At 38.4% G+C, this 13,959-nt stretch overlaps 1 protein-coding gene and 1 long non-coding RNA gene across 5 annotated transcripts in view; one reads left to right on the top strand and one right to left on the bottom strand.

The window, feature by feature from the left end:
* LOC115349505 overlaps positions 1–13,959 on the top strand; it is a 55,729-nt gene that overhangs the window by 26,171 nt on the left and 15,599 nt on the right. The gene's annotated exons all lie outside the window — the stretch shown is intronic.
* BRINP3 (BMP/retinoic acid inducible neural specific 3) overlaps positions 3,975–13,959 on the bottom strand; it is a 227,691-nt gene continuing 217,706 nt past the window's right edge. For all 4 annotated transcript variants that reach the window (XM_030033864.2, XM_030033866.1, XM_030033865.1 and 1 more), the window contains exon 8: positions 3,975–5,449. In XM_030033864.2, coding sequence (XP_029889724.1) covers positions 4,333–5,449 — 1,117 coding nt within the window. In that variant the 3' untranslated portion in view covers positions 3,975–4,332. The remainder of the gene's footprint in view (positions 5,450–13,959) is intronic.

Below are 13,959 nucleotides of genomic sequence, written 5' to 3' on the forward strand. Positions count from 1 at the left end.
CGTATGCAGAAGAACATTAGATTACTATGCTACATCTAGAATAGATTTCTTGCTTAGAATATGAGGCTGAGTGAATAGACCCCAAATCAGTCATGCAGCCCTATAAACTGCCTGTGCTGTAAGTCTCAATCAACTGTATATGGCAGTAATTACACCATACTAGCTGTGGTGTCAAGGTCTCTCATGACACTGATTTGCATGAAAAGGAGCCATGACATTTCTTGTTACCGAACTCCTACCACACACAAGGTATCTTGTTTTAACTACAATGGAACATAGGGGCTCTCTTCCACTTGCTTAAAAGCCTAGTAAAATGAGATCTTGGTTCCTTCCCTCTCTCCACTTTTTCCTGGCTTCCCACTTGCACTCTAGCTATCTTGGCAGGAGCCCCTGTTGCACCATCTAGAGCATGCTCCCATTCATAAGGGTGACTGTGCTAGCACAAGTATGGTTCAGATTCTGTCACCTACCTGTCAAAGAAACAATAGCTGCTGGATTGTAAAAGTCTGATCCTTCACCATATCACATTTACCTATTTGCTGTCATGGCTCTATTGCCATGCAGGACTCAAAGTTTAGATGTAGCTCAGTAGTGATGTGGGTGTTGATCACTTTTCTTCCTTGGTGCACTGCTATGTTTTGCTTTGTACCTGGAATATGTGCTGTGTTTTCAATCAAATGACCTTTTGATAATTGTAGTACCCTCCTTCATGTCTCTGTCCTCTCTCCTGCTCAACCTGCCTGACTGCCTACTCAGCCTGGGAAAAACTGACTTCTCTTGGCTTTTACCTCTTTACTGACTTGAAGTATCTGCTGAATAAACACTTTCACAATAAATACAGTCAGCATATGCAAACTTTTGGAAACAAAGGCTCTTCCTCCAAATATTTGTACAGGTATAACAGTACTGTGGCAAAGGAGGAAACACCCTGAAATACAATTACACCTCTCCTCACTTTCAGCCATTGGAATTTGAACACATTTTCTGTTTATCTCTTTTCAGTAAGAAATGGGAGAAATGAAAGTTTATTCATCTTCATGATATTTTTAGTATGATTTAATTCAGCCTCTGTATTCTGAATTGTGTCATCGAGAGATTTAGATCATTCTGGCAAACCTAATTCTGGTTTCTAGGCAGTGATAAGGTAGCCCATCCTTATTACAATTTGTTCCTGAAGTAGAACTTCTAGATATCAGTTTGGGTCCCAGCCTTCAGACATGATCTAAATTGTATTTACTTGGAAAATACTGTTATAAGAGTTTTGTATCAGATAACAGTTGCCTTCACTTAAGCAGGAAGGTTACTATGTTATAATTAATATCTACCTGGTTATTGTAACTATGGTCACTAAAGTTTGTTCTGAATAATGGTTTAGGTTGTCATGGTACAGTTCCATATATTACTATAATTTCCTTGGATTTTTTTCAGTTTATAATGGCAGGTAATAACAGCATTGGTGAATGCAAAGGGAAATGGACAGCAAAATAACCAGAGTCAGGATCTGATGTACAGCATACACTAAATATCTGCAGTGTCCAGATGGAAATGAGTGTACATAGAAGTAGGCACCGTTCTTTCTTCCCCACAATTGTGTTCATATCTTATTACAAAATTTTCTTATGGATTAAGTCCCTGACTGTTTTGACTTATCTAGACTTCTCTTTTTTTTGCACACCCTGAAGTTCTTTTTGAGAACATAGAAAGATTTCCGTTGGAAAAATATCAAAAGGGAAATATTGTTGGCTCCTGTTTGTAACTTGAGAACCAGATAAATCCTGTGACTTTTTTTTTTCACTATTCACTTTTTTTTTGTTTTTTCTTTTATATTTGTCTTTATGGAATCCAGTTTTGGTAAAACAGAAATGCTCACTGTTCCAAGATCCCACAGGTTCCAAAATCTGAAACTAGTCCATGACTAGTAGGCTAAGAAAGTTGTATCATACTTTTAATTTGGCACAAAGATACAGTAATGACAGGCGTTTTCCACTAGTCTAGCCAAATACACTTAATTTGTTGTATAATAATTAAATGGTGTCTCACTGAAACCTCTTTTGGCTCCTTCTTATTTGTACATTCTATTGTGTACATATTTGGGCATAGTGAGGAATTTTCCATCTTGGCAGAGAACGATATTTAAAAAAACCCAACAATCCAGAAAGAAAAAAATAGTTATTGAGGAACTATTTTAGGAAGGAGCATGAATGAGAGGGGAAAAACCTCAGATCATTTACAGTGACATATTAGTATTTTTCCCTAGTGAAGGGATAACATAAGCAAATGCTTTATCATTGCCCCACAATTCTATTGTAACTTTTACTTTCTATGAACACAAGAGGACTTTTTTGCTTTTTGTTCATTTTATAACATCATAGTCTTTTGTTTATTTAAAAAGACTACACAAGGTACCGAGTAGTAAAATCAAACTATCTAATTCTACAATTTATTATAGTTGCCAGAGATATACCAAAGGAAAGACTTGGAGATTAAAACAGGAATAGTAAGAATCTTAACTGAGAAGGTCTTACCAGTGCAAGAGCAAGCCAAAATTTTGACACATAGAAAAGGGGCCATGATACATTATTTACCAGCAAAAGAAAGCTGTGAGTAGAAAACAAACAGGAATTCATCTAGAAGTTGATTACAAGAAAAAAATGCTAATTTTAGCTCAGGGGGGCTTCCTAGTATAGAAGGTCTGAGGAATTATCTGAATGTGTGGTGGTGGAATAGTAATCCTTATAAAATTTGGTGAAATCAGGAGAGACAGGAATCACTACAGAAAAGATTTTCCTTGGCAGTAGGCTTTCTAAAGTGTTTCTGGCTTTGCATTTTATTTTGCTTACGTATATTTATGAAACATTGCATTTCTTGTGCTGCTGTGGTCTAGCTAGAAATGAAGTGAGGAGTGTACCTTAAATTCAGGTTAGGCTACAATTCAGAATTGAATTGTAATATAACTAAATTGAAATTAATAAAACTGAATTTAATTGAAATTAATTGAAGTCTAGTTGAATTAAAATTTTAAATTAATTAAATATTGGGTATTTTTTCTTTCTGTGCTTGCACATAAAATGGTAGTTTTATATATAATACTTCCCCGTGTTAAAAAACAAGTTGGCTTTCACATGAATGACACAGATTCAGACTAAAAGACTTTGTATCAATTATTTCCTTCACTTCACCCTGTTTTTACTAATAAGGACTTCTAACAGCCCAGCCATTTGTTCTATTCTCTTTCAAGAGGTAGCAAAACCTTCTTCAGAGTCCCAGGTTCTGCTGTCTCAGATGTATTTTTTCTGCTAGAATGTGTGAAATACCAAAGAACCTAATTCTGATCCACAGTCATGTGCATTTAATTAATTTCATTAATTGATAATGACATTTATTTGCACTTTCAGCTTTATAAACTAGATTTCAATAGTTCAAAACAGGTTATTCTGGATAAATATGATAGTGTTTGTATTTAGGAGGAAGTAATGTATACATGTGCTTAATTCTTTCTATAAATATGCAAAGCAAAGGATTAGGGAGATTTTCAAAAAGTACTTTGGCTGGAAAAGATTGTTTCTTTTGTAATGTAATATTAGTTGCAAAGACAGCCTCTCACCTGTCTCCTATTGAGCTAGTGCAACCTTTCATTACTGTGCATCTCTCAATACTAACCTCCTGTCCATCCTAAAACACTCAATATTACCACTCTGGGAGTCTGTATGTCATGTTAAGCACCTTGAAAAGGGCATGCCTTAGGAAAGTCTCAGGTGTAGCTAGTAAAGCATCACTACAGTTGTCACTTCAGCTCAGCATGAACATTTAGATACACGCCCTAAGAATAAAATATTCTATGGCTTTGACTTTTCTACAGCTTCTGCTAAAATTTTGAGTCACTATCTTCTCTTTAGCTATACCTCCTGTGTTCAACACACACAAAAGTGTATGAAGGTTACTACTTTTGTGTAAGAAAGAAGAATCCCACAGCATTTCTTTTTAATAACTGTTCAGCTACAAAATTTTATTGGTATCCTTCTATGTTCCCTCTAGAGGATGTAATGCACAAAAGCATTGCCACGGAACATATAAAATTACAAATGAAATTTATTGTAAAAAGTAGAATGTCTTCTAGACTGGTGTCAGTATTTATTTCATTCATAAACCAAAACTGCAGATATAATATATTCATTGTCAGCAAGTTCATGTCTGTAAATTGCCATCCAACAGTATTGACTGATATAAGACAGATATTGAAAAGACAATTTAAATTTACTCTTCCAAACATAAACTGTTCCACAAAAGCACTGTAAAAACTTCAAGGTTTTGTGTTGTGCTTCACATTTATGGTTAACTACATAATTTGGTTGTGTCATAATCCACTGTGTTTGGCAATTTGGCATTAAAGGCCTGCAAAGCAGATTGAATCCTCACCACTTCACTGGTAGACAGTTTAAGTCTATGACGGAGCAAGCAAGAGAAGAGGTCTAGACGACGTTGACCAGGTGGAGAGAGTTTATTTACACGATCCCGTATCTCTAACAACTGCAAAAGTGCTGAGTCCTGTGATCCCTGAGTATAGGGGTAGTCCAGCTGCAAAATCAAGTCTCGAATTGCTTCTGGGTCAAAGTGCATGCTGTAGCCAAACACTTGGATGTTATTGATTTTCATGTAGCCCAGATTTCTTGAGGGATCAATAAATTCCAGGGGTTCATAGTAGATGCTCTCATTGCCATTTGGACCATTTGACTTTATTCGACTCCTCAAATAGATGTGTACAGTTTCAAAAAATGTCTTCCACTTGTTGCCCAGAGTCAGCGTCCAGTTATAACACTGAAGGGGTAAGTCCAGTTTAGTCCGCTCCCAGTCTGGGAAATTATTTTCATTCACAGGCATAAACCAGCTCTCAGAGTGGCTGCCCCCAAAAGGGTTGACATAAACAGCAAGAACGGGCTCTAAGGTGCTGTTTTTAGTTAGGCAAATTTGAAGAGAGAGGCCCAGTATCATATGGACCAGGCTAGACTTGTACTTGTTACTCTTAAGAGTAAGGAGCATCCGCTTGCGCCAAGAAGGATCAAACCAGCTGTTGAGGCGCATGTCATTGCTGATGAAAATAGCATGGACCTCAATTCTCCGGTCTGTCTTCTGCAGTAAATACTTCATTTCCAGATCCTGAAGGTCGGTCTCGAACCCAATGTAGTGCTCTGTCGATTCTGCCACCTCAGGCTTGCAAAGCCCTTGGCTTAGCATGTAGCCAGCATTGCAGCTCCCACAGCGGGTGCGATTGTCAGGAGCACAGCTCAAGCACGCAGAGCCATCTCCAACTGTGCAGGGAAGGAACCCATGGCAGGCAACCTGGTCATTAGGGCAGGTGCATGTATGAGTCTCTTCAGAGAAGCTTCCCAGGAGACCATTTTCATTGCAATAGAGAAAGGACTGGATGCGGTTGAGCCAATAGTTGGAAGATCTGCAATGTTAAAATAACTTATTTTAACACAAAGAGATATCTGCATACAATATATACAACCTTGTTAATTTTTTATCGGAAAGAGAAAAATAAAGCTGTTTTTAGTAGCAGATTAAGGCACTAAAGTCAGATGACGGCATCTGCTGTCAGATAAATATATGTACAAGTTGGCCTTTAACAATGCAAAGTCACCAAAGAAAAGTTTCCTTATAAACTCACAGGCACAACAGGAACATTTGGTTCATGTGTTTGCTGTCTCTGTATCTCTTGTCAAGGCAGCCTGACAAAGAGCCATTTTTCTGTAATTGTCTTCAGATTAACATCTTGAAATCCTATGCAGTTGAGATTATTTTTCCTCATACTATTTGATCAGGGAGGTGCTTTGTATGTATCTAAGTGTGTATAACTCTGTACCATCTCTCTATTTCATTATGACGATTTTTGTAAGCTTGCAAGCTTTCTTGTTACTGGCTGGAGCTGCTTTGACTTATAGACAGTGAGCCAAAATGCTTTCCTGGAACAGCAAATAGGACCCTGCACCCCACTAGAATAGATTCAGTCTTAATTCTTCAGATGACTTCCAGCACAACAATATCCCTACAGAAAGCCATGCATAAGCATGCTGTGTTTACTTTTCATCTTTGGAGATGAAATTAAAAGATCGCTTTAATGTTCTTCTTGTCATCTCATTTTGGCTTCACTAGAAGCAACAGTTAATGTCCTACATCACACTGGGAAAACAGATACTGAAACCAACAGTTTAGGCTGATGAGGCACAGTCACTAGAAGAAAGACAATGGGAACAACAGAGTTACATGGAAATAGTCAAGAGAAAAATTGTCTTCTTTCTTGGTCTGTATTTTTCAGTTTTTATTAATCCTAGCAATGCACAGTTTAAAGAACTTGTTTTGGCTGCTGCAGAGGCAGATCTATTGTTGCCACATGAATGACGATGGTTGTATGGTTTCTTCCCTTTTCATTGCATTGTTTCAAAGAGAAAATGCACGAGCCTCATTTGCTGCTGAATTACTTTTTAAGTCACATCTGAATTTGTCTCAAGCATTGAATAGTTCAGAAATCTTAATTTTTTTGTTGGTTTTTTTTTTCTGACTATAAAATAAATGCTAAAACTAGAAACATATGGCATCTCAAAGTCTGATTCTTTAGAAACATGAAAATAAAGACCAGTAAAATTACATCATTGTATACTCTGGTGACTTTGTTTAATCTTTCTTTTTTCCTTTCTCTTTTTTTGGTTGGGGGTGGGAATCTTGGTTGTTTGGGGTTGGGTTTTTTATATACATATATTCTATTAGTATTTTCTAGAAGTATAAGTAAATATAATAACATCCATAATATGAATGCCTTAACACCATTCTTCTTTGTGCTTATTTGAAAGTCAGCATTAAGCAAAAATATTTTGGCAAGTTTATTCTTTCATTTCCTGATTAAAAATCATAATGTCCATTCTGCAAGCAAGGCCAATGTCACAATAGAAAAGTTACTCCAAAACAGAGTAGAACGTTAATGCTATTGCTCTCCCAGGTGGAATGAGAAGTTCCTGTGTACTTTGTCTGGATTGTTTTGACAGTAATCCATACCTACTGAGCTTGCCCTGGCTGTTCACAGGAACTGAAGGTCAGGTGTGTATGACCCTGTTTCCCATTATGGGATGAATTTTGCAGCTAGGCTACATCTCACATGGTCTATCTTATTGCTATTAGCCCTATGATGCATCCAGCAATCACAACAGAGAGAATCCTTGTCCAAAGGAGTGAAACCAGCCTTTCAAAGGTCTCTCATTACAGCTTTTTCCTCACTCTTTATGGCTTTCTGTGCTTATTTAAGAACTGATACTGAGTTCCAAAAGCTGCTGGATATAAGATATAAAAGTCTGGGTTTTTACTTTCCTTTATATCTTTGGGTTATGCCATTTGCTTCACAATAGCCTTCACAGAGTTGTTACCTTATTTTGATTTGTTACCTTGGACAGACAACTGGGCAGATTTCAAGAATATGTCATTTGCTTTTTAATCTCCAAGTTTTCTGCTTATACTGTTACTGTACTGTACCAGTTCGTACAACATGACTTGTGTATCAAGGTTAAGCGCATTCAACAGCTGATATTGATCAGGTTTGTAAATGTGAATTTTAGCATCCTCCTCCACTTCTCTGTGAACAGAAGTCTATGCCTTTGAAAAGTTTTGTTATATATTAGAAGTAAATTTCCAGAAAACCTCATTTTGCATAGACCAACTCTGAGCTTACAGCTGTGGTTTTGAATTCATCTCAGTAGAGAGAAGACATACTGGAAAGATTTTATGTATATCACAAAGTGTCACCCATAGAGACTAAATCTGCTTGGCTCACTCACACGAAACATCAACCATGCTACATAGTTTGTAGCATCTGAGGATATTTTTTGTCCTGATTTCAGCTGGGATAGAGTTAACTGTCTTCCTAGTAGCTGTTAGGGTGCTATGTTTTGAGTTCAGTATGTGAAGAATGTTGATAACACTGATGTTTTCATTTGTTGCTAAGTAGTGTTTAGACTAAAGTCAAGGATTTTTCAGCTTCTCATGCCCAGCCAGCGAGAAAGCTGGAGGGGCACAAGAAGTTGGCACAGGACACAGCCAGGGCACCTGACCCAAACTGGCCAACAGGGTATTCCATACCATGTGATGTCCCATCTAGTATAGGAACTGGGGAGTGGGGCAGGGAGTCGCCGCTCGGGGACTAGCTGGGTGTTGATAGGTGGGTGGTGAGCAATTGCACTGCACATCATTTGTACATTCCAATCCTTTTATTATTGCTGTTGTCATTTTATTAGTGTTATCATTATCACTATTAGTTTCTTCTTTTCTGTTCTATTAAACCGTTCTTATCTCAATCCACAAGTTTTACTTCTTTTTCCCGATTTTCTTCCCCATCCCACTGGGTGGGGGGGGAGGGAGTGAGCGGCTGCGTGGTGCTTAGTTGCTGGCTGGGGTTAAACCACGACATGTTGCATGATATATTCTAGTCAGAAGAAAGCTAATGGTGCCTGAGCTCCAAAGCCAGAGCCACAAGACTACGTTAGTTTTTCAGCAGAGATTAGTAGCCTGGATTTGGCATTGTGCTAGCATAGACAAGAAATTTCTGTATGGCTTGGAGGTTAAGCATTTATCCTGGCTTGGAGCTCAGGCACAGTTAGTTTTAAACTACATACCAGCTAGGAATTTTTGGAGCCTCATTTTAGATACTTTCTGATAGATTTTAATGAGTGAATTTTTGAATATTGCTTTATGGAGATGTATTGGGTGTCACTGGAAAGGTTTTGACAGCGGGGGGGGCAGGCACAGGAACAGCCTCTGTGAGCAGAGGCCAGGTGCTGCCCCATACCCAACACTGCTGCTTCCAGACAGTTTCAACTGGTTCCAGTCAACTTTTCTTATCTTGACCCACAAGCTTTTTTATCTTATTTCCTCCTCTCCTCCAACTGAAGAGGGTGAGTGAGAGAGAGGCTGGGTAAGTGGGCATCCAGAAGCTAGTCTAGGTTAACCCACCACATAAGGTGAGGGAGATAATTTGCAGCTTTAAGTTGACCCCTGTTATGTTTCATCTGCCCTTTCTTCCTCTTAGATCTAATGGCTAGCATTACAGATTTTTTTTTTTATATGATATTACTACTTATTATTCTGCTTGTTATTTGGCATTGAAATAAGTCAAAGAATGTTCTGCACATTAGTTTTTTCATATAGAAGAGGTTTTGGGAAAGGGGGATTACTACTCCTGTGGATACACCTGAGCATGGTTAGATGGGACAAGCATCTGGAATGCAGGGTGCGCCAGGCAAAGAAAGGGAAACTGTGGCATTACTGCAGACTGATGAACAGAAGGGAGCAGGGAAAGTGGGGAAGGAATTCTCTTGGTCCACAGAGGTGATGGAAAAAGGGAGACATGATGAGAAAGAAAGCACTGTTGGAAGAGGAGAATTTTCTATTGTTGGAATAAGCCTACTTAAACCAGCAAAACTAATTTACTGGCAAGGGTTGATTTGGTTTGGGTTACTCACTTCTCCAGCCACATGGTCTTTAAAACTTTTTTTTTTTCCCCCCTTATTAATGATCTAATCTACTGTTTCCATTTTTATGAGAAGCAAAATCTTTAATGTCACTTTTTTGTTCTTTTTATTTTTAATGAGCCTACTTTCCTTCTTATTTTGTTAAGGGATAGAAGAAGCAGTCTAAAAGTCTCCATGAAATTACATATCTGCACAATTAAGTTTCCTTTCTAAAATTTAGTTATCAGTTTATAACTTAGCATTTAGCTTATTAAAACAAGTATATTGTTCATGATTAGCGGTTGCAAGGAGACCAAGAACTTTAGAGGGAAGGAGGTTTTCTCCTTATTCCAAATAAAGTTCAAAACAATAACCCTCTAATATTTTTTACCTTATTTTGATTTTTTTTTTTTTACCTGATTTTAACCACGGAGGTTTCAAGAAGTTCTACTTATAGTTGTTTATCTTTGATCAGTTTACAAACATAAATTCTTTTTTAAACTATAACATCAACTGCCTTACTCGACTGCTATTTTTTAAAGTTGTCATTAAGGAATACTGTTACTCTTTGTAAATTTATTGCTTTCACTCAAGAAAATTAAGTAAATTAAGTGAAAGTACATAAAATGTCAGCAATACCTACTTTATTTAAGCCACTCATCATTAATTAGATAAAGTCACACTGGAATGTCATTCTGAAAGATTTCTTTTCTCCTAGAAATAAAAGATCATTTAAAATTCTGGACCCTGCAGTCAAGGGGAAAGGGTTGGTTAGAGCAGATGCCTCCCGCAGGTCAGCACCTGGCTGAACAGCTGGTGCAGTCAGATAGGCAGGGCTTAGGCTTTTACAGCCACTGGATCCTCTTTGAGGATGGATGGCAGCTGGGGAGAGATGGGTTTTAAGACAAAATAACAGGTGACATCTTAGGCAACAGCCTTGCTGACCCTGTGAGAAGGGCTTCAAGCAATGTTAGCTTGCGGCTGGAGTCAAAATGGAGACTAGGGAAAAAAGCATCTAGGGAAAAAGACTCCCACCAGAAAGTGGTACAACTAGGGACCCATCTCAAGTGCCTAGACACAGATGGAAACAGTGTGGGAAACAGGCAGAAGACGTGGACACAGTTGCAATGCTATGACTTCATTGAGATCACAGAGATGTGGTGGGATTACCCTGGGGTGCATGTGATGGATGAATAGACTCTTTACTGAGAACAGGTGAGCAGGGGGGATAGCTGCACTCCACACAAAGGAGTACTTTGAACTAAAACTTTGCTATTGAATGAGCAACGGACTGGTCAGGATCGTAAGGGCTGGAATCAGAGGAGAGGCTAGCAATAGGGAGACTGTGGGCAGAAACTGCTACAAACCAGAACATCAAGAAAAGGAAGTGGACGAAGCCTTCCTTAACCAACCAGAGGAAGCAACATGACCAGAGATCCTGACCTTCATGGAGGATTTCAACCATTCCAGCAGCGATGCTAGTGGTGGGGTAACATGACAGGACACCAACAATCTAGAAGAGTAATGAAATGCATTGAGAATAAATCTTTTATGCAGGTGTTGAAGGAGCTGAATAGGGGAGATGCTGTGCTGGAACTGCTACTTGTAAATAGGGAAGAACTGTTTGAGGATGTGAAAGCTGATGGCAGCCTTGGCTGCACTGATTGCAGGATGGTCAAGTCAAAAATCCTGAAGGAAGTCTGGGAGGCAAGTAATAGAGTATTTATCTTGGTCTTCAGGAGAGCAGCCTTTGTCTGGGAATTAGTTCAGGTAATTAGGTACTAAGGTGGCTGCCCTAAAAGGTAAAACAGCCCAGGTGATGTGGTTGGTCCTCAAGAATGATGTCCTTACAGCACAGTAGTCCATTTGGATGTGCAGGAAGTTGAGCAGACACAGCAGGAGGCTGACTTGGATGCACAGAGCACTCCTGTCTGAGCTCAAATAACAAGAAGCCTACCAAAGTTGAAAGTTGGGATAGGCTAGTTGGGAGGACTACAGAAACATGGCCTAGACATACCGTGATTAAATGACATGACATTTCAAAACTCAGCCTGTTTTGAAATGAGTGAGCAATATGAGTGATAACAAGGACTTCTACATGTACGTTTTCAACAAGAGTCAGACTGAGGAAAATACAGGCCTGATACTGAAGGAGAAAGAAGACCTGGCAGCAGAAATGATTAATGTATTCAGTGACTTCTTTGCCATGCTCTTATATAACAAGATCTGTTATAAGGCAGAGAAATGCAAAGTCTTCCACCTGGAACCAGAAAAACTCTTTGCAACAGTTCAGGCTGGTTATATCCCCTAGAAACCAGATTTATGGGAAAGCACCTGAGATCCTAGCAGATGTGAAGCTGAACAGCAGAACATGAGCTAGGACTATTGTCTTGTGGCAAAGAAGACCAAGTTCTAAGTTATTTGGCTGAACTAGTGCTTGGCCATCTAAGTAAGTACTCTATGCAAACTTGAGTACACCACTCCTAATGCCTTTCTTTCATTATTCACGATTTGACATATTCAAGATCCGCTGCTTAGTCTGATGCCAGAAAAAAAAATGCTTAGTAACTCTGTCATAAGACTTCATTGCATTTTCCCACTATTTCATTTTTTTGCAAAGTTGGGTTGATATGTAAGGTTTACAGAAGTCATTAAGAAAAACTGTTTACTTTCATAGGGGCAGAATCTGAATCTCTGACTTAATAAGAGGCTTTGCTCAAAATTTAGTATACTTTTCAGGTATAATAAATTCTTGGTACTTCATTCCGCACCACATTGTTCTGTACACATTCCCACTGTTCTTTTACCTTTAATCAGTTTTATTTAATCATTTATATTCTCCTTGTGTTAATGGGGGACTAGTGACAAAGGCTGTTTATCTTGAGCAGTTGCTTCTTGTTTATAGAAGTTAATAAATAAAGACAATTAGCTTCTGAGGAAGGGTTGAAAGAGCTCTCCAATTATTCTTTTAATGACACTACAAACTTTATTATTTGATTTGGAAAATTATATTTACTGGCCTGATGTGTTAGTTTTCCAAACATTGAGATACAGAACTTCTGACTTCCAAACCTAGTGAAACCAGCAAGAAACTTCCTAGTTACTTCAATGAGCTTCAAATCAAAATGAGATGCCTGAAATATCTGTGCCTTCACCATCATGTAAAATTGTGTGATAAGCTATAGTCAAAAGCTCTTTTTGGTGAATCACACACTTGAAATCACACCTTTACTTTAGAAATAAAGTATTATTTAATTTAATGAAATAAAATACTTGATAAGTATAGGATACTTGTTATCAAATTATATAATTAATTACATCTCCCTGGAAATTCTTTAGATTTTTTTTTAAACTTCCTTTTTTATTGAGTCATTGAAATCAACCTTTCAAAAGCAGCACAAAGGTACAAAAGAAGTGCAAAGTCCAGGACAGAATTTCTATGAAAACATAAATATTATTGATTATCTTGTTAGTGGAATACCTGTTGTCTTTGTAGGGAATAGACCACCAAGCCTCTGCTCTGACTTATGCAGAGTAGAACACTGAGCCAGATAACCCATACAAATCACATACTCCTATCCTTTAGTTAAACCCCTAAACTGGCGCTCCACTATTCTGAGGTTTCAATCTCACCTTTGATTACAAAGAGATTCTAGTCACATGAACCACATCTCTTGTGTGGATGAACATGTCCCTCCATCCCTATTTAATTTGTTCGATCATATACATCAATATGAATATACTTAGTTGTGTGTGACAATATTCCACAAATTTTCTCAATTCTTAAAATTTACTGGGAAACAGATTGTTAACTAATTATAGTTTAATAACAGCTCCAGTGAGACAAGGGGAGTCAAAAGAATCTCAGTAGACATAATAAAGGGGATGAAAGATGATGTTTAGCGCTTACATTGTTGAAATTAGCTGACATAGAGACAGTCCTTGATAAGAAGAGCTGGTCCTAAGAACCAGCCAATAAGGTAAAGACAGTTCCTGATAAGAAGCAGGAGCAGGCCCCAAGAGCCAGCTAAGACTGGTCTTGCGGCTTGGGTGAATACCAAGAAATCACTGAGCCTGCGCAAGAAGAAAGGTTACTAGCGGTGACGAAGAGGAGTCATCTATCTTCATCTCTGCGACCACCAGACGACCACCATAAAGAGGCACTGCGCAAGCGCAGTTGAGAGGAGACTATGGAAATGACCTCTCGGAGCTAATTTTAATATGAAGCGGGGACAGGTCATGCATATGTATAGGCGTATTGTGAATATGTAACACTTGACTGTATAAACTTGAAACTAACTGCCGAGTCGGGCGCCCACGACTTTGGTGGGACTACCCCCCGTGCTGCCCAGTGCTGAATAAACATACCTACTTTACAATCTCACTGATTGTGGAGTCCGTTTCCGCACGTCACCAGCTCCCCCTTCTTACATTCAGTCCTTTTCCTACTATACTGCAAGAAGATCAG

Source organism: Aquila chrysaetos, chromosome 12 (genome assembly GCF_900496995.4).
Source record: "Aquila chrysaetos chrysaetos chromosome 12, bAquChr1.4, whole genome shotgun sequence".
NCBI lineage: Eukaryota > Metazoa > Chordata > Aves > Accipitriformes > Accipitridae > Aquila > Aquila chrysaetos.